Here is a 21,535-nt window from a genome sequence, read left to right on the forward strand (position 1 = left end):
TCTGAAAACCTGTTTTCGCTTTGTCATTATGGGGTATTGTGTGCAGATTGTGCCTTTTATTATTATTATTTTTTATGTATTGAGTTCTGTCCTTGAGCTGTTCTTGTCTATTAATGTTCTGTATTATGTCATGTTTCATGTGGACCACAGGAAGAGTAGCTGTTGCAACAGCTAATGGGGATCCTAATGTATGTTTATTTACCTATTTGCACATTGTTATAACAAACACAGTGAGTGAGAGAGTGAGAGAGAGAGAGAGCGCGCCGCTGGTGAATCCAGATTGTGATGGTGACAAATGTTGAATGTTCCATCTCTTTTTAGGTCAGGCAAAGAGAGGGGCCGACTGCACTGCACGGGAAAGAGCTGTTTAGTTCCATAAGAAATGCTGCCTATGTACAACACAATCCTTCCAAGTGTTTGAGTAATGTGTTGGAAAAAACACAAGAGCAGTATCCAGGCACATTCTCTCTAGTGGTATTTGAAAGTTGGATTATTGATAAAAAGCAGACTCTTGGGGACCGTTTCATCCTCTTGGTCAGTAGCGTGGGCAGATTTCGGAGTCTTGTCTCAGGGCTGTGGCCGTGATTTCAAGCTCCCAGTGGAGCGAAACGCCTTTGATACGCCTGGCCAGGAGCCTCCAGGAGCGAGAAATCCATTGAATGGGAGCAGAGAGTGGGGATGGACTGAGTCAAAAGACAGAAAAAGCAGAGTGGGAGCCACAGAGGATCTCGAGTCTTTTAGAGATACACTTAGTTTACCTTGTTTTATTGTTATAGGTTACGCTGTGAAGTTACACCTTTATTTCACTGGGCAAGTCTTTTATGGGCACATAACTCTTTCCCCCCAATATTACCATCTGTCTTCCCCTCTGCTTCTACATGTCACCTTGCTATCGCCCTCTTTCACACCCTCCTATCCCTCTCTCTTCCCTCTCTCTTCTCTCTCTCTCTCTCTCTCTCCAGGCATTTGTGTAATTAAGTCTACACCAGCTTTGACATCCAAATTAAAAATGGATTTCTTCGACTGATTCCCAAACTAGCAGAATTCACCCCCCCCCCCTCTCCTCCCTCCCTCTCTCCCCACCTTCCCATTCCCGCTCGGTCTCTCTGCAGCTCCATGTGAGCCTCACCTTGGTTGGATGATAGGATCTCTCCAACTCTCTTCTCTCTCCCGCCCTCATTTGACACATTTTACTCAGGCACCTCAGCGTGCAGCCTACCCAATTCACATCTTTTCCACAATGGGAAATTAGTCAGGTGTGTGTGATGATTTGTGTGTGTGTGTGTGCGTGTGTGTGTGTGTGTGTGTGTGTGTGTGTGTGTGTGTGTGTGTGTGTGTGTGTGTGTGTGTGTGTGTGTGTGTGTGTGTGTGTGTGTGTGTGTGTGTGTGTGTGTGTGTGTGTGTGTGTGTGTGTGTGTGTGTGTGTGTGTGTGTGTGTGTGTGTGTGTGCGTGCATGCATGGGTGTGTGCCTCTAAGCTTGCGTGGTGAGTATTTGGGTCTGTTTGTGTGAGTTGGCTTGTGAGTAACAGAGAAACACTCATTTGCAGGAATTGGTGTTGACAAGTCTGTTTTGTTTGCTGCTCTTGCTCTCTGTTCTCCTCCTGACCTGAGAAGTGAAAACAGTAGATGAAGTAGCTGTTGAATACTGTTGAAGTATTGCACCTGTATGTCAATTACAAATAGTGTCAACAAAATAATTATTCCTTTTAAAAACGATGCCCCTCTGAAACAGGTCTGTTTTCCTGAAGAAATTAACATTCACACCTGCAACAACCCCCCAACAAACAAACCCACAAGAGAATTATATACAATTATGGCCAACAACAACCTCCATTTGCTCTCTCTCTCTCTCTCTCTCTCTCTCTCTCTCTCTCTCTCTCTCTCTCTCTCTCTCTCTCTCTCTCTCTCTCTCTCTCTCTCTCTCTCTCTCTCTCTCTCTCTCTCTCTCTCTCACACAGACACACACAGACACACACAGACACACACACCAGGTCCTCAGCCCCTGGGAGCATCAGTGAAAGTGATTATGTCTGGGCCAGCCTGGCTGCTCGCTGGATTGCAGCGCTGCTTAGGCTGTCCGAGTTTCTCAATGACAAAACAAATCAATCCAGTCACCCTGAAGGAGACGAATGGCACAGGGCTCGTGCTAGCCGTAAGAACAGTGAAAAACATAAGCCGATACACGCCGATACACATCGGTTCAGACAGACATTTTGACGGGGGCGCGCCTCCAAAGTCATTCCTCCAGAAAATGTCCCCTGTGCCTTTTGGCAAAAGTTGTTAAGTAACATCAGAACTGCTTGTCTTATTACAGGGACTTAGCGATAATGTTTAGACGAATACAGGAGGCTGTCTTACCTTTAAACTCTCTGAAGTTCACCTAAAGTTTGACTGCCGCCTCATGTACTTACTGTCCTGTAATGTCTTCAACATACAGTGCCTTCGGAAAGTATTCAGACCCCTTTAGTTTTTCCACAGTTTTTGCTACGTTACAGCCTTCTTCAAAAATGGATTTTAATAAAGCCTCATCAGTCTACACACAATACCCCATAATGACAAAGCAAAAACATGTTTTAGAAATATATATTTTTTTAAACAAACAGAAATACCTTATTTACTTAAGTATTTAGACCCTTTGCTACAAGACTTGAAATTGAGCTCAGGTGCATCCTGTTTCCATCGATCATCCTTGAGCTGTTTCTACTTGATTGTAGTCCACCTGTGGTAAATTCAATTGATTTGTTAAGGCACACACCTGTCTATTTAAGGTCCCACAGTCGACAGTGCATGTCAGAGCTAAAAACCAAGCCATGGGGTCGAAGGACTTCCCTCTGGCATCGCAGATATCACAATACCAGCAATTAACCCATTCCTTTTGTGAGGGACTGCAGCACCTTGTCCTCCTCCTCACCCACTTTCTCCTCTCCCTCTCTCTTTCTCAGCCCCCCATCCCCCCTCCTCCCTCACTCTCGATCTAACACCATGAGTTGAGTCCACTCACTGTGGCTGGTTTGTCGACTGCCAACGAAGAGTTAGCACGGCTTATTAGCGCCGCTAATCTGTCTCTAATGACGAGATTGTGAGGTCCACAGAGCAGAAGCTGTTGTCGCACCTCAGGAGTTTAGCTACCAGAGTTCAGACCTGTGTTCAAGTAGTATTTGTTGTTTATCAAATACTTTGGCTGGGTTCGCTTTAGCTATGTCTGGTGCAATGCAATCAATAGAATAAATCCCGGAAGTGCAAACCCGACCGCTCCGGCAGGCTCGTTGAAACGCTCAATGAGTTAGCCAAGCCTGCATTCACGATGGAAAATAGGAAAATATGGCAGTGATACAAGTGGAGCTATGGAGGAAAGGGGAAGCAGAGAAGTTTGCAGCTTTTGCAGAGTTGAGGCATTCCCCAGTTCTCCATGTTTAAAGCCATTTCAGTAAACCGTGAGATTTCAGCTGGTCCATTTTTGTAGCGGGCTTTGCAGTACCTCGGCACTAACTTGAGAGGAAAAAATGAAATGGGATGTGCTGGGAATGGCAATCTTTCTAACGCTACCCTAAAATAACTACTTTCAGGGCCTGGTGTCTGCGTCCCTGCATATCTGCCACACTTCTGTTTGTGAGTGTGTGTGCTCACCGGTCCAAGAACCAACTTTGCTTCTGTGTTCTCACCCTCCGTCTAAAAGTGGCGTTCTCACACACTTGCGGTGGTTTCACAGTGTGCCACCTTTCCAGGGCGGCTAACACCATTCCTCCGATGACAGCCGTCATGGTAGTGTATGGACCTGTCAGATAAAGCTGCAGGAAAAGACAGCTTAGTAAACTATCCAGAGTTTTTAGCACCGAATATATATATATATATATAGTGCTAAAAACTCTGGATATATATATATATATTATGAATGCGCATACAAGAGTGCAGACATTTATTTTTTGTAGCTTTAAGTCTGACAGGAACATTTGTATTAGTCTGTAGGAGTCTACTACATTATTCCCTTCTTTATTCCCTTCATCCTGCGCCTTGATATCACCCAGAGTGTCGTTGTGAATAATTGAGTTTACTAAACTGTGAATCCCACACTCACACAAACAAACGCTGCGCTTCTTCTAAAGTCTATGGTTAGTCATTTGAAAATTATAGTCACTCTGTAGCATAATTGGATATTGAGACGCTAAATTCAATGTGAAGGGAGTTTTGAATAGCAAGGAAGTGTAAACGTAACACATTGTGTTTCAGAGAAATCCAAAGAAGAGGCTCGACGGCATCGTTATTCAAAGGAGCAGCTTGTCGTATATATTCATTTTATTCAGATTCAAAGTGCCTGACGCATCTGTCTATGTCCAAACCTATCAATATACAAAGTAGACAGCTAGCCTTTGCATGCATCATTTCTCTTTCCCAAACTCATGTGGTGTCTACGATTTGTTAAAACAGCCTATAGAATGTGAACATTAACCTAAACATTGACTTAGACATTAGCTCATTAGCTTATACCCTGATGAAGACAGCTTGTCTGTCGAAATGTCGGACATAAATATGTTTGCACCTGAGCTCCTAGAGTGTGTGCCTCTCCTTTATTTTCTTTTTAAGTGTCTATGTTTGCCAACACGGCCCACAGAATGTGAACATGAACCTAAACGTTAGCTGACCGTACTAAAATCAAAATGCCTCTATCGCCTTCCCTCTCTCCCTATAGGTGGTGTATAAGAATAACGACTTCAAGCTAGAACTCTCCCGGCTGGCCATCGAGCGGGACCCTAAGATCAGCCTGAACGGAGACCTCGTCTTCCGCTGTGAGGACGTGGCCGCCCTGGACCCCGTCACCTTTGAGTCCCCTGAGTCCTTCATCGCCCTGCCCAAGTGGAACACCAAGAAAACGGGCTCCATCTCCTTCGACTTCCGCACCACAGAACCCAGCGGCCTGCTGCTGTTCAGCCACGGGCGACCCCAGGGTCCTAAAGAGCAGAAGCCGGGTCGAGACATGAAGTCAGACTATTTTGCTATGGAGCTGCTGGACGGCTTCCTATACCTACTCATGGACATGGGGTCGGGGAGTATCAAGCTGAAGACCAGTAATAAGAAGGTGAACGACGGGGAGTGGTGCCATGTGGACTTCCAGAGGGAAGGGAGGAAAGGTGAACGTATGAACACGAAGCAGTGTGACAATACCTTCCTAATGTTATGGTTCTGAAGGAGTCTAATGTACACACCTGTAGACTATTGCGTATATAGAGAGCTGTGTATATTCTACACGGGAGGTGCTGAGCGGAGAACGGCTGGCTGGAATGCAATGGTGTCAAACACATGGAAACCATGAGGTTTTTGATGCCATTCCATTCATTCTGTTCCAGCCGTTACAGGGGAGCCCGTCCTTCCCAATTAAGGTGGCACCAGCCTCCTGTGCTTCTGAAGTACTTTATTTCTTTGGAGTACACGTGTACAGGCTTTGAATATTCATTTTCCTTCATCTACCTTTTCTAATGATGATCTTCCTGTCCTTCAGCCCTGCCTAAAAGCCTTCTCCTACACACCTCTCCACCCCCTCCTCCCGCCTCTCTCTGTCCTGTCATACCCATTTCTTCTCATACCGTCCCCTGAGGGGTCTGCATGATGCATGCATGCTTTCACGTAGGCACTTATGGTTTTGTGTGTGTGTGTGTGTGTGTGCGCGTTTGCATGCGCACATGCGTGTGTTGTGCTACTATAGGGAGTCTCTCTGAGCACACTCCTGCCCCTCCTGTAATTGCATTTTAATAGACAATTAAGAGTGAGTCGTAAATCATAGCCGGGCGCCACGAGAAGAACCTGGGTCTCATCCACTCTCGTCTATGCTGCATTTTGCTGGGCTGTTCCCCCTCCACTCAACCGATTATAGCCACAACACAAACACACAAGACCATACAAAAGCACTCTCATTCAACATCCACTCAACCACAGACACAGACACACACACACACACGCACACGCACGCACACAATCCCATGCGCTCAATCACACTTGCCCGCAAACACAAGAGTACCAACATGTAAACACACTTACTAACACACATTATCTCGCCTAATGCTTCAATTACATTCACACATACCACAGGTGCCCGGTGGCGCCGTAATAGCGGCGGACGGGCTCATAGTAATGTTTGGAATGGAATTAATGTAATGGTAGTGAACACATGAAACACATGGTTTTACAGGTGTTTGATGCCATTCCATTCACTCCATTCCAGCCATTATTATGAGCCGTCCTCCCCTCGGCTGCCTCCTGTGACGCACCCACATGCAGTACACAGTCAGGGCGGGGGAGGAACTGATTACATGTAGTCCGTTGCATGGAATCTGATTACAACAAAAAACTGTAATCGGTTGCGTTACCAGCAAAAAGAATTGTAATCGGATTACCGCTACATTTTGAAAAACTTTACGGTTACTTCTTGGGTTACTTTTCATTTCAGAAAGGATGTTTGCGGAAAAAATACAGTACGGCACCTTTCTGTTTCCTCGGTGGCATTCAATTAAGAACTGTACACATGTGACACGCCGTGTGTATAACCCTCCTCTCTCCGCCTCCACTCCCAGGCTCCATCTCGGTGAACAGCCGCAGCATCCCCTTCAACTCCAACGAGGGCAGTGAGATCCTGGACCTGGACAGCGACATGTTCCTGGGGGGTCTCCCCGAGACCCGCTCTGACCTGGTGCTGCCCCCCGAGGTCTGGACCGCCTTGCTCAACTACGGCTACGTGGGCTGCGTCCGCGACCTCTTCATCGACGGGAAGAGCCGCGACGTGCGCCGCCTGGCCGAGATCCAGAGCTCCCCGGGCGTCAGCAGCTTCTGCACCCGCGAGCTTCAGAAGAGGTGCAGCAGCACCCCCTGTGGGAACGGAGGCCTGTGTAAAGAGGGATGGAACCGCTACATCTGCGACTGCACCGGCACCGGCTACCTGGGCAGCAACTGTGAACTCGGTGAGGAGAAACAGGGAGACTGGAGAAGTGGAGGAGTGGGAAACAAGTGGTGGTCAAACAGGATGAGGACATTTGGGTAGCAGGCTGCGGAGATTAAGTCATGTTTGGTTTCATGCTTACAAGTGTTATTATAGCCAGCGAGTTAAACCTAATCATAATAGACTTTAGATAGTACGAGTACATGGACTTCATCCTGTGCTACTCTGAAGCCTCAACCAGCTGCAGTGTTGTAAAAGGACATTTGAAGGAGCAATGCACTCGAGGATGGGTGGCTTTTGGGAAGCTCGCTGACTGAAATGCTGGGAGGTTGGGTGAGGTTTGGGGAGCTCGGTTGAGCGACGATGCTTACTGTCACCATCTGGGCTTGTCACACATACAGGTGGTGCAAGGCTGCTCTCTCTCTGTCTGTCTGTTTGGGGGTGGTGCAGCCTGCTAGCGGCTATGCATGTCTGATCCATTCTAATTCGCTGTAGGCTGTTTGTTGTGTAATAGCACCAAAGGAACCGTTGAGGTGAAATGAATGCACAGTATAGGGATGTTGTGTTGTAGGCCTGACAAAGGTAATGGCACAATAGAACATTGGGATTGAAATCAAGGCAGTGGAGGAAGTGAAGGATTTACGTGTCATGGGACAGTTTCGGAAGTGAAGGATCTATGTGTAATGGACAGTTTAGGAAGTGAAGGATTTAAGTGTAATGGGACAGTTTAGGAAGGGGAGGATCTACGTGTAATGGACAGTATAGGAAGTGAATTATCTACGTGTAATGGAGAGTCTAGGAAGTGAAGGATCTACGTGTAATGGAGAGTTTAGGAAGTGAAGGATCTACGTGTAATGGACAGTTTAGGAAGTGAAGGATCTACGTGTAATGGACAGTTTAGGAAGTGAAGGATCTACGTGTAATGGACAGTTTAGGAAGGGGAGGATCTACGTGTAATGGACAGTTTAGGAAGTGAAGGATCTACGTGTAATGGACAGTTTAGGAAGTGAAGGATCTACGTGTAATGGACAGTTTAGGAAGTGAAGGATCTACGTGTAATGGACAGTTTAGGAAGTGAAGGATCTACGTGTAATGGACAGTTTAGGAAGTGAAGGATCTACGTGTAATGGACAGTTTAATGGACACTTTAGGAAGGGAAGGATCTACGTATAATGGACAGTTTAGGAAGTGAAGGATCTACGTGTAATGGACAGTTTAGGAAGTGAAGGATCGTGTAATGGACAGTGTAATGGACAGTTTAGGAAGTGAAGGATCTACGTGTAATGGACAGTTTAGGAAGTGAAGGATCTACGTGTAATGGACAGTTTAGGAAGTGAAGGATCTACGTGTAATGGACAGTTTCGGAAGTGAAGGATCTACGTGTAATGGACAGTTGAGGAAGTGAAGGATCTACGGGTAATGGACAGTTTAGGAAGTGAAGGATCTACGTGTAATGGACAGTTTCGGAAGTGAAGGATCTACGTGTAATGGACAGTTTCGGAAGTGAAGGATCTACGTGTAATGGACAGTTTAGGAAGTGAAGGATCTACGTGTAATGGACAGTTTAGGAAGTGAAGGATCTACGTGTAATGGACAGTTTAGGAAGTGAAGGATCTACGTGTAATGGACAGTTTAGGAAGTGAAGGATCTACGTGTAATGGACAGTTTAGGAAGTGAAGGATCTACGTGTAATGGACAGTTTAGGAAGTGAAGGATCTACGTGTAATGGACAGTTTAGGAAGTGAAGGATCTACGTGTAATGGACAGTTTAGGAAGTGAAGGATCTAGGAAGTGAAGGATCTGTAATGGACAGTTTAGGAAGTGAAGGATCTACGTGTAATGGACAGTTTAGGAAGTGAAGGATCTATGTGTAATGGACAGTTTAGGAAGTGAAGGATCTACGTGTAATGGACAGTTTAGGAAGTGAAGGATGTAATGGACAGTTTAGGAAGTAATGGACAGTTTAGGAAGTGAAGGATCTACGTGTAATGGACAGTTTAGGAAGTGAAGGATCTACGTGTAATGGACAGTTTAGGAAGTGAAGGATCTGCGTGTAATGGACGTGTAATGGACAGTTTAGGAAGTGAAGGATCTACGTGTAATGGACAGTTTAGGAAGTGAAGGATCTACGTGTAATGGACAGTTTAGGAAGTGAAGGATCTACGTGTAATGGACAGTTTAGGAAGTGAAGGATCTACGTGTAATGGACAGTTTAGGAAGTGAAGGATCTACGTGTAATGGAAGTTTGGACAGTTTAGGAAGTGAAGGATCTACGTGTAATGGACAGTTTAGGAAGTGAAGGATCTACGTGTAATGGACAGTTTAGGAAGTGAAGGATCTACGTGTAATGGACAGTTTAGGAAGTGAAGGATCTACGTGTAATGGACAGTTTAGGAAGTGAAGGATCTACGTGTAATGGACAGTTTAGGAAGTGAAGGATCTACGTGTAATGGACAGTTTAGGAAGTGAAGGATCTACGTGTAATGGACAGTTTCGGAAGTGAAGGGCAGCTTAGTGTAATGTTTCTGTTTCTTAAATGGGGCCATCTGTGTTTTTGTAGCGCTTCCTTGCCATCTAGTGTGGCTATGTAATACTGCAAGGGTGTGAAAGAGAGTTATGCTTCGTTGTCACACGTCTGGCATTTTACGTGACACATTTTAGTCATTCTTATCCAGAGCAATTAGGTTTAAGTGCCTTGCTCAAGGGCACGGCGTCAGATTTTTTTCACCTATTCGGCTCGAGGATTTGAACCAATGACCTGTCGTTTACTGACCCAACGCTCTGACCAGAGTGGCCTAACACAATATTTGTGTATGAGTAGTGTGGGACTTGGTCTAATGTTTAATGTTTCTGTTTCTCAAATAGGCCGGCTGTGTTTCTCGTGCTGCTTCCCTGCCATCTAGTGTGGCTATCGAATACTGCAAGGCCGTGAAAGAGAGTTATGCTTGGCTGTCACAAGTTTGACCACAGTGTCTTAACTCAATATTTGTGTATGAGTAGTGTGGGACTTTGTCTTCAATAGTCCAGAGAGATTGGAAACTAACCTTCTAAACCTTTTTATTTAACAGCAAGTAGTTGTTTTCCAAAAAGCAATATGCTATCTGTTCAAGTGGATTTCAGTGGCCTAACCAGTAGCAGCATACAGTATTTGGTTTGTGCTCCCAACCATATGCATCTAAAATAAAAGGCAAGTACCCAGCCATGGTGAATCAGCTGAGCCCATGGCAACATGTGTTGACCCATATACACAGCCCTCCTTAGGCAACTCTTCAGAAGTGATCTAGTCAGCTGCAGGGGGTGCATGCATCGTTTCTCTGAACGGGCCTAGGATGACGTCAACGCATCTACAATAACTCTTCTATTGTTTGTGTTAGACCTGGTTCCTCTAGTTTCTCTTCAAAGAAAAGACGCTTTGCTGAACTTGGATGTCCTCTCCCGTGCTGGTTGTCAGTGTCTGTCGGTTCATCTAATGCTGTATGTCTGATCTCTGTTCTCCTGTTAATGTATGTGTGTGTGTGTCTGTCTGTATCTGAACGTGTGTCTGCCTCTGCATCCCCCCCCCCCCATTACTTCCACCCCTTGTACAGAGGCAACGGTGCTGAGCTACGACGGCAGCATGTACCTGAAGATCATCATCCCGGGGACCATGCACACCGAGGCAGAGGACGTGGCGCTGCGGTTCATGTCCCAACGGGCATTCGGTCTCCTCGTGGCCACCACCTCCAAAGAGTCCGCTGACACCCTGAGGCTAGAGTTGGACGGTGGCAGGGTCAAGCTGACTGTCAACCTAGGTAACCCATGGCAACCCCACCATGACCTCGGCAACCCCATTCTCGTACCCTTCCGTCAAGCTCCATCTCCACCCCCTAAACATGAGCCTTTGTCTGTTACTGCAAGCCTGTCTCCGGTCTCTGCCTCCCTGGGTAGATCTACTCCTGTACCCCCTCTGCTTACCCATGGTTCTGTTTCTCCCATGGTCCCTGTGGAGAGACCTCTAGCCTGAAGATAAAGGGGTTTGGTTGTTCACAGTCTTCCAGTAGGGGGTGCTATAGAGAATGGTAAAGCCAGAGCCGTTATGGTCCATAGACTACTCTGACATCATTCTAGATGAGTAGAACAAATATAGAGACTGGAAGGCAGTGATACAGAAACATATTACCCTACAGCACTAAGCCTTTGTCTATAGTTTGGACTCCTGGCAGACTGTTGCGACCTATGGCACTGATAACGGTTTCTGCCACTTGAAGGGAGCGAGTTCACAGTAGGAGTAGGGGAGAAACAAGGCCCAGGTGCACCCTGGGATACAGGAGTGTGGGCCACCGACTTAGAGACATGAGGATGGTTCCTCCAATAATGCCACACCGTATCCATTCTATTCATCTTGTTTTCTCTCTCTCTCTCTCTGACTCTTTCTCCATTTCTCTATCACACTCTCAAAGTTTCTGTCTCTCTCGCTCTCTCCCTCACTCTCGCTCGCTCTCTCATCTCTCACTTGGCCAAGGCTCAGACGATGGAACTTTTCATCCCTTCAATGGCCTGTATGTCTGCGGCCCTCGGATCAAACAGTCAGAGAGACCGGCTCACAGCCCAGTGTTGTCCCACAGCGACACACACACACACACACACACACACACGCACACACACACACACACACACACACACACACACACGCACACTCGCACACACACACACACACGTTCTGTGATGTAGCTGACTCTGCCTTTGCCATGCTGCTCAGCCCCTGCGCCAGAGGGCCGACACACAGACCCAAGTCCACCTTGGCCCAGAACAATCAGCCCCAGCCAAACACATCGTTTATCTTAGCTAATGAGGCTAAATGCTAATCCATAGCGCTAATGTGTCCAAATGAGCCAGATGATAGTTTACTGAACATCCTTCCCTAGTTCCTACCCTTCATTTCTGCCTAGATCACTCCCTCAATTCTCCGAATCAGACCATACTCAGAGGTGTCATAATCCACATCAACATTTATATTAATTGCTAGTTTAGAGGAAATCAATTTTTGTCTCAGTTGGAGGTGGAATTTGTTTTAGAACCAGAGGAGGACTGCTTACCATATTCCCCAAGATAATTAAAAGATGAGTTCATTGATCAATTTGAAACAGTGTACAGGGACACTGCATGATCAGATGATCAATATACAATCAGTTGGTTTAATTGATCATTCTGCAGTCTGTGACGTAGGCACACACGTGTAAATAGTAATGCATGTTTTCCTTTCGTTCAAACTCCATCACAATCACATTGACCGCACTCACACAAGCTGTGGACAATCTAATTTCTCATTAGGTGATGTTGTCATTGAGGAATGACAAATGACCTTTTAATGTCAGTATCAGCCACAGAATCCCAATAACAGTGAGCCTGGTCCATGGCTGTTTGAGTCCACTATTCTGTAGCGGTTGACAGCTCGAGACCACGCCTCAGCCACAGCCACATGCACACGCAGCCTGTCACCACCAGGGGGCAGAAGAGAATACTAACTCGACAATGGAGCTCCACCATTTTACCATGTGCGGTCAAAAGACATGCATTTCAGAGAAAGCTGTTGTAGAATAAAGCGAGAGTTAGTGCTTGTATAGCATATTCTAGCATATCTAGAATATTATAGCATATCCTGATATAGGTGTGTGTGCACTTGGCTTACTGTGACTGGGGTGTGCAGATCACCCTTTCCTAATATTGCTGCTGTTGGTTTCCATACCCGAGGGGCTACAAAAGGCAAGCTGTTTCTAACCCACCATCACATTGTTGGCACTCGGTTAACCCATTTCTGATAAAAAGCCACTGTAGGGAATAGGAATAGCGAAACACACTTAACAATCGCCGACTCTCGCTTGGACTAACACGCCAGTGACTGAAATGGTGAATTGACTCTGTCTCTCTCCATATCTACTGACCCAATGCGCTTCGATCGACGACGACTTATCTGTACGCCATGTCCACTGTTTCCACGTTCGGTCGCGCCCACGATGTCATCACACGTGGAATTGATGACCTTGCTGTACGCGCTCCACACGTCATCTTTGTCTATCTAGCATGAGAGATCAAGAGTCGGGATTACTTGAAAAACGCACGTTTCTCATCCTCCGCTTATTGAATGGGCTTGGTTCCCTGGCCATCAAGTGGCGCCAAGTAGACCTACAGCTCCAGAGCTTCATTGTACCAATGATTGGGTGAATATCTTGCCTTCTGTAGCGCATTGGGACTGGGTGGGTTTTGAATGGTGGCTGCGGGGACTGAGGGAGGGATGGGCGGATGATAGGGGGGTGATGACGGAGGTGTGGAAAAGGAAAAGGGTGATCCTGACTCGTAGCTCTGTCCCCGGATGGTGGTCCCTAGCGAAATGCCTGGTTGTCTGCAGAATGTACCTTGAAGGATGTAAAATGTTATTATCTCTCTCTCTCTCTCTCTCTCTCTCTCTTTTCTTCTCCTTTCTCTCCTGTCTCTTTATTTGATTTGACCTCACCATCTCGCTCTCTCTCCCGCCAGATTGTATCAGGATAGACTGTAACCTCAGTAAGTGGTTTATTATATGCATTTCTAAGACTTATATCACTGTGCCACTGTCTTCTGTATGATGTGTCCCCCCCCCCATAAAATGCTGCCGTTCCCCTTACGTCATACAAGTGATCACTCTATCACTATGTCTCTCTCTCTTAGTCATCTCTCTCTCTTAGCCATCTCTCTCTCTTAGTCATCTCTCTCTCTTAGTCATCTCTCTCTCTTAGCCATCTCTCTCTCTTAGTCATCTCTCTCCCTTAGCCATCTCTCTCTCTTAGCCATCTCTCTCTCTTAGCCATCTCTCTCTCTTAGTCATCTCTCTCTCTTAGCCATCTCTCTCTCTTAGCCATCTCTCTCTCTTAGCCATCTCTCTCTTAGCCATCTCTCTCTCTCTTAGCCATCTCTCTCTCTTAGCCATCTCTCTCTTAGCCATCTCTCTCTCTCTTAGCCATCTCTCTCTTAGCCATCTCTCTTAGCCATCTCTCTCTTAGCCATCTCACTCTCTCTTAGCCATCTCTCTCTCTCTTAGCCATCTCTCTCTCTTAGCCATCTCTCTCTTAGCCATCTCTCTCTTAGCCATCTCTCTCTCTCTTAGCCATCTCTCTCTCTTAGCCATCTCTCTCTTAGCCATCTCTCTCTCTCTTAGCCATCTCTCTCTCTCTTAGCCATCTCTCTCTCTCTTAGCCATCTCTCTCTCTTAGCCATCTCTCTCTTAGCCATCTCTCTCTTAGCCATCTCTCTCTCTCTTAGCCATCTCTCTCTCTTAGCCATCTCTCTCTTAGCCATCTCTCTCTCTCTCTCTTAGCCATCTCTCTCTCTCTTAGCCATCTCTCTCGGATCATTTAGGCTTTTTAATCAGCTCTCGGTCTTATCATTCTGTCCTGTTTATTTCCGCCTCTGAGACGACACTAGGATTTTCCTTTTCCATTCCGTGATGCACTTCTCTTCTCAATCCCCTCTCCCATTTCCCATTTTCCATTTCCTTCTTTCAGTTATAGTTCCCCCGTTGTTGTCCTTTAGTCCGTCAGTTTCCGTCTATTCCCTCCTGCTCGTCTCAGCAACAGCTTTTGTAGGCAAATCTCTATCCTTTCCATTTCCGCTCAACAGCATGTCACTTTCTCTGCTCACGCCACTCCGACACCGGTGAATTCACCCCTACGATTGAGGTTCCGTATGACTGTGCAGGTGTTAGTTCTTGCCCATAGCCGACTGAACAAGCAGGTGAAGCTCCTCTGTTTTGGGGACATTGGGTGCAGCCAAAATGGCATCCTATTTCCCTATAGTGCACTGCATTTGACCAGGGCCCATAGGGCTAGCTAACAGTGAATAGGGTGCCATTTCAGACACAGCCGTTGTGTTCAGACAGGCTGTGGTAGCCCTTGCCAACCCAGTCCTTGGCGACCAGTCCTTTTACATATTTGGTGTATACTAACACCAGCACACCTGATTCAAATGAACAGGGGCCATGCTGAGCAGTTTATTTGTTTTAGGTGTGCTGGTGTTAGTATACATCATGTGACACGGCTGGTGGGTTGTATGGTAACCTCCATTGAGGGCACTGCCCTCTAGGACAAAACATAGACACATTTATGAGAACAAACGAATGCATTTCAGCGCAGGCTGAGAGAACGACAGCAAACTGTCACTATTTAAATGTCAACAGACGAGGTAAGTGCAGCCCTAACTATGTCAAAGGAGAAACCTGCTTGGTGCGTTTGTTGTGTGCGTCTGACTGTCATTGAGTGCACAAATGTATTCCTTTTCTTCTTCTTTTTAAGTATCTGTATGTATCTGTATTTTCTATGTGCTACAATCATTCCACATACGCAGAGCATAACTATATTCATGCCATCTCTACAAGCATACTGGCAGAGTCAGGAAATGATGAATAGTGTCATTCACTCTATCGCTGCTGGCGTGACGCACACTGAAATCATCCCTGCTCGGGTTTGAACATGACATGCAACCAACCCAACACTAGATGTCCCCATAACACATGAAGTCGACTGTAGCTCTGAAAGAGGATTGAGAAGAAGTGTTAGTTCTATTCCAGCAGAGGGCACAACACACACAGACACACACACACACACACACACACACACACACACACACACACACACACACACACACACACACACACACACACACACACACACACACACACACACACACACACACACACACACACACACACACACACACACACACACACGGCCGTCTCTCAATAAATAAGGGAATGGCTTATTTATGATGAATGATGTTTTTGGGAAGAGTTCTGGAGAGGAATGGTAGTACAGTCATTTGATAGAACACAGAAAGGACTATCCAGGTTATTCTTCCCTAAGACGCCGAAGAAGTTGATCGGCCCATGGAAGCTCTACTCGTTCTCCTTACCTCAGATTCAGTCATACTTCTGCTGTATGGCACGCGTTCTAATCATATAGCCTGTATGCCAATTACTCCTTATGTGAATCAAATTCTGCCCTTAGTCATGTCCTGTAACCCACTGCGTCCCAAATGGCACCCCTATTCCCTATGCTGCACTACTTTTGACCAGAGCCCTGAATGAAATAGGGTGCCATTTTGGATGTAGGCAGTACAGTATGTGTCAATTGCTCCCTATGGGAATTGTGGTCATTCTAACCCTTAGTCATATCTGGTAACCCACTGAAGCTGTGTTTACACAGGCAGCCCAATTATGATCTTTTAGCCAATTCTAGGCAAAAGATCTGATCTAATTGGTTAAAAGACCGATTAGTGGCAAAAGAAAATGGACATTAGTGTGTTTTTACAGGAGGTGAATGAGAGTTAGCCTGTCGGCCAGCCAGGTTAGGTCAGCGGTTAAACTGCTGTATCAGTACGGAGGGTGATATTTCACCACCTCACAGCACTCTGGGATGACATGTATTGTGACACATGGTGAGTGTCACGTTCGATGTATGGAGGAGACCAAGGCGCAGCGGGAGATGAATACATCTTATTTTAATGAAGACGAAGAAACACTTAAATAAACTACAAAAACAACAAAACGAACGCGAAGCTAAATATAGTGCTGACACAGGCAACTAACACATGTATCACCCATGTCACACCCTGACCTAACCAAAATAATAAAGAAAATAAAGAATAATAAGGTCAGGGCGTGGCAGTGAGCAATGTGGCGCTCTCAAGACCCCTCTGTAAATGTCACGCCCTTTGGTCTGTCCACCTACAAACACGCGCGCGCACACGCACGCACGCACGCTCGCACGCACACACACACACACACACACACACACACACACACACACACACACACACACACACACACACACATTCACTGTAGAGCATAGGCACATACGCACATATACACACACTGAAGAGAGACGTTTACACGCACACACACACATGCATAGACACACACAGGGGCACAGGAACTTCTAGACTCTGTATCTGTCAGTGCGTGTGTGTTGCCCTGCGCTGAGCTCTGAGTCATGACTCCGCATTCCCCTACATCCCACAGTATCACACAGAGGGCGTCAGCGCCATAGCACGGTGATGGAGGGACAGATACTAGCATGGGTATTGAAAAACAAGTATTGTATACAATCTAGGCTGAATAGGTAAAGGCGTGTACACCAAACAAAAATATAAATGCTACATGTAAAGTGTTGATCCCATGTTTCGTGAGCTGAAATACAATATTAATTCTCAAACATGTTGTACACAAATTTGTTTACATCCCTGTTAGTGAGCATTTCTCCTTTGCCATCCATTATTACTTGACAGGTGTGGCTTATCAGGAAGCCGTTTAAACAGCAAGATCATTACACAGGTGCACATTGTCCTGGAGACAACAAAAGACCACTCTAAAAGACCACTCTAAAATGTGCAGTTTTGTCGGGCAACACAATGCCACAGATGTCTCAGTCAATCAATCAAATGTATTTATAAAGCCCTTCGTACATCGGCCGATGTCACAAAGTGCTCTACAGAAACCCAGCCGAGGACCCCAAACAGCAAACAATGCAGGTGTAGAAGCACGGTGGCTCGGAAAAACTCCCTAGAAAGTCCAGAACCTAGGAAGAAACCTAGAGAGGGACCAGGCTATGATGGCACTTCTGGCTGTGTCGGGTGGAGATTATAACAGAACATGACCAAGATGTTCAAATGTTCATAGATGACCAGCATGGTCAAATAATAATAATCACAGTGGTTGTCAAGGGTGCAACAGGTCAGCACCTCAGGAGTAAATGTCAGTTGGCTTTTCATAGCCGATCATTCAGAGTATCTCTACCGCTCCTGGTGTCTCTAGAGAGTTGAAAACAGCAAGTCTGGGACAGGTAGCACATCTGGTGAACAGGTCAGGGTTCCATAGCCGCAGACAGAACAGTTGAAACTCAAGTTTTGAGAGAACGTGCAATTGGCATGCCTACTGCAGGAATGTCGGCCAGAGCTGTTGACAGGGAACTGAATGTTCATTTCTTTACCATAAGCCGCCTACAACATTATTTGTGAAAATTTTGCAGCACGTGTAACGGCCTCACAACCGCAGACCACGTGTATGGCGTTGTCTGGGCGAGCTGTTTGCTGATGTCAACGTTGTGAACAGAGTGCCCCATGGTGGTGGTGGGGTTATGATATGGGCAGGCATAAGGTACAAACAATGAACACAATTGCATTTTATCGATGGCGATTTGAATGCACAGAGATACCGTGACGAGATCCTGAGGCCCATTGTCGTGCCATTCAACCACCACCACACCCCATGTTTCAGCATGATAATGCACGGCCCCATGTCGCAAGGATCTGTACACAGTTCCTGGTAGCTGAAAATGTTCCAGTTCTTCAATGGCCTGCTTACTCACCAGACATGTCACCCATTGAGCATGTTTGGGATGCTCTGGATCGACATGTACGACGGCGTGTTCCAGTTCCCGCCAATATCCAGTGACTTCGCACAGCCATTATAAAGGAGTGGAACAGCATTCCCAAGCCACAATCAACAGCCTGATCAACTCAATGCGAAGGAGATGTGTTAGGGTGGTCACACCAGATACTGACAACTTTTCCAATCCACGCCCCTACCTTTTTTAAAGGTATCTGTGACCAACAGATGCATATCTGTATTCTCAGTCATGTGAAATCCCTAGATTAGAGACAAATTCATTTATTTCAATTGGCTGTTTTCCTTTTATGAACTGTAACTCCGTAAAATCTTTAATATTGTTGCAATTTGCGTTTACATTTCTATTCAGTACAGTTATTGTTATAAAACAGTATTCATTTGTTTTAGCATGTGTACAGTTGAAGTTTGAAGTTTACATACACTTAGGTTGGAGTCATTAAAAGTTATTTTTCAACCACTCCACAAATTTCTTGTTAACAAATTATAGTTTTGGCAAGTCTGTTAGGACATCTACTTTGTGCATGACACAAGTAATTTTTCCAACAATTGTTCACAGACAGATTATTTCACTTATAATTCACTGTATCACAATTCCAGTGGGTCAGAAGTTTACATACACTAAATTGACTGTGCCTTTAAACAGCTTGGAAAATTCCAGAATGTTATGTCATGGCTTTAGAAGATTCTGATAGGCTAATTGACATCACTTGATTCAATTGGAGGTGTACCTGTGGATGTATTTCAAGGCCTAGCTTCAAACTCAGTGCCTCTGTGCTTGACATCGTGGGAAAATCAAAATAAATAAGCCAAGACCTCAGAAAACAAATTGTAGACCTCCACAAGTCTGGTTCATCGTTTTGAGCAATTTACAAATGCCTGAAGGTACCACGTTTATCTGTACAAACCGCTCAGGAAGGAGACGCGTTCTGTCTTCTAGAGATGAATGTACTTTGGTGCAAAAAGTGCAAATCAATCCCAGAACAACAGCAAATGACCTTGTGAAGATGCTGGAGGAAACAGGTACAAAAGTATCTTTATCCACAGAAAAATAAGTCCTATATCGACAATCTGAAAGGCTGCTCAGCAAGGAAGAAGCCACTGCTCCAAAACCGCCATAAAAAAGCTAGACTACGGTTTGCAACTGCACATGGGGACAAAGATCGTACTTTTTGGAGAAATGGGGGGGCTTGCAAGCTGAAGAACACCATCCCAACCGTGAAGCATGGGGGTTTAAGCGTCATGTTGTGGGGGTGCTTTGCTGCAGGAGGGACTGGTGCACTTCACGGAATAGATGGCATCATGAGGTAGGAAAATTCTGTGGGTATATTGAAGCAACATCTCAAGACTTCAGTCAGGAAGTTAAAGCTTGGTCGCAAATTAGTCTTACAAATGGACAACGAACCCAAGCATACTTCCAAAGTTGTGGCAAAATGGCTTAAGGACAACAAAGTCAAGGTATTGGAGTGGCCATCACAAAGCCCTGGCCTTAAACCTATAGAAAATGTGTGGGCATAACTGAAAAAGTGTGTGCGAGCAAGGAGGCCTACAAACCGAACTCAGTTACACCAGCTCTGTCAGGAGGAATGGGCCACAATTCACCCAACTTATTGTGGGAAGTTACCCGAAACATTTGACCCAAGTGAAACAAGTTAAAGGCAATGCTACCAAATACTAATTGAGTGTATGTAAACTTCTGACCCACTGGGAATGTGATGAAAGAAATCAAATCTGAAATAAATCATTATCTCTACTATCATTCTGACATTTCACATTCTTAAAATAAAGTGGTGATCCTAAGACAGGGAATTTTTACGAGGATAAAATGTCAGGAATTGTGAAAAACTGAGTTTAAATGTATTTGGCTAAAGTGTATGTAAACTTCTGACTTCAACTGTAAGTATGTATTCTTATATAGGCATGTAGCAGTACAAACGGAGGCAATTAAAGTTATGCAGAAGTATTTTGTGATTGGCTGTTATGGTAGTAGTCCACACTACAGTACAGTTCATTTGAAGTTTGGACATGTGTTGACATTGGCACGCATAATAGTTTTATTTCACCCAATGCTCTGATGAAATTCAGTTCTCTTTTAAGGCAATTTAACGCTTGAGTGACGGTCCGAGCTTAATTCAATGTCCTCATCTTCTCTGAACTCTCTTCAGGGCCAAACTCGTTGCAAGCAGCCTTCTGTAGAAAATGATGGCGGTTTTTAGGACACTTGTTTTTGTTTGTGCACCCATTGCAATCAGATGCACTCTTTATGAAATGAACATAACAATTATACCCACCAATGTATGTCCCATTTCTACTGTCGATTTCTGTACCGTTCTCCAAGATATACAATGTACAGGGAGACACGTCAAAAGATGGGTGCGCTGTGCTACTGTCGGGACCTGAGCTATAACATGTCTAAAACATTAGTAAGACATGTTTTGAAGATGTTCTCAAATATCAATGTGTCCTCGTAGTCTCTTCATTTCGTTTTCGCACATTTTCTGCTCCCTGCATGTTTAAATACGAAATGAACCAAATGCCTCTTAAAATGTTAAACAGAAATGACCTAATAAAGTAGTGCTTTGAAGCATCAACTTCAAAGGAATACATAATCAGAGCATTTTCCTAACTAGAGCTGAAATGGAATGAGCTTGGGTATGCTGTGGACGTGTGTGTGTGTGTGCGCGCGCACATCAGTGTGTGTGTGTGTGTACGTGCTTTGCTTGCTTGCATGTTTGTGTCATAGCCATCTTTATAGTAGCTTTTGCAATCGGGTTAACTTCTAGTGTCACTTTTCTCCTTTTTTATTTTGAAGACTTACATATAAAGCTTCTGATATTGCTATTCCCTGCCATTGAAAAGCGGATCTATGAATTGCTTCTACACTGTAGCTTACATTCAGTTTCTTAGTGTTTGCAGTATTTTGGCAGTGAATCAGCCTATGCACTAATGAAATGTTCCTACATGTGCCGAGGTGATACACGGCAGCCATTTTGTGCTGAGGCACTAGTCAGACATCAATGTGCTGTGCAGCCGAGGCCAAACACCTTCCTTATGGAGACGTCTGGCTTTAACAGAGACATTATTGTGAGCTGTTGATATCATCTGTTTATAGATGTTTTGTAGATTTATATCACTTTAATAAAAAATAGCAGTTTGAGAGTGTTTTGTGAGACATCACTAGCTATGTTTCCATTAACTT

The 21,535-nt window shown here is 45.2% G+C and overlaps 1 protein-coding gene across 1 annotated transcript in view; it reads left to right on the top strand.

Annotated features, from left to right (window-relative positions):
• The window catches only part of LOC118368670 (neurexin-2-like), a 991,707-nt gene that overhangs the window by 484,955 nt on the left and 485,217 nt on the right, over positions 1-21,535 (top strand). The window contains exons 10-13 of the mRNA XM_052497154.1: positions 4,689-5,127; positions 6,565-6,948; positions 10,514-10,717; positions 13,440-13,466. Coding sequence (XP_052353114.1) covers positions 4,689-5,127; positions 6,565-6,948; positions 10,514-10,717; positions 13,440-13,466 — 1,054 coding nt within the window. The remainder of the gene's footprint in view (positions 1-4,688; positions 5,128-6,564; positions 6,949-10,513; positions 10,718-13,439; positions 13,467-21,535) is intronic.

This window comes from Oncorhynchus keta, chromosome 35 (assembly GCF_023373465.1).
Source record: "Oncorhynchus keta strain PuntledgeMale-10-30-2019 chromosome 35, Oket_V2, whole genome shotgun sequence".
NCBI lineage: Eukaryota > Metazoa > Chordata > Actinopteri > Salmoniformes > Salmonidae > Oncorhynchus > Oncorhynchus keta.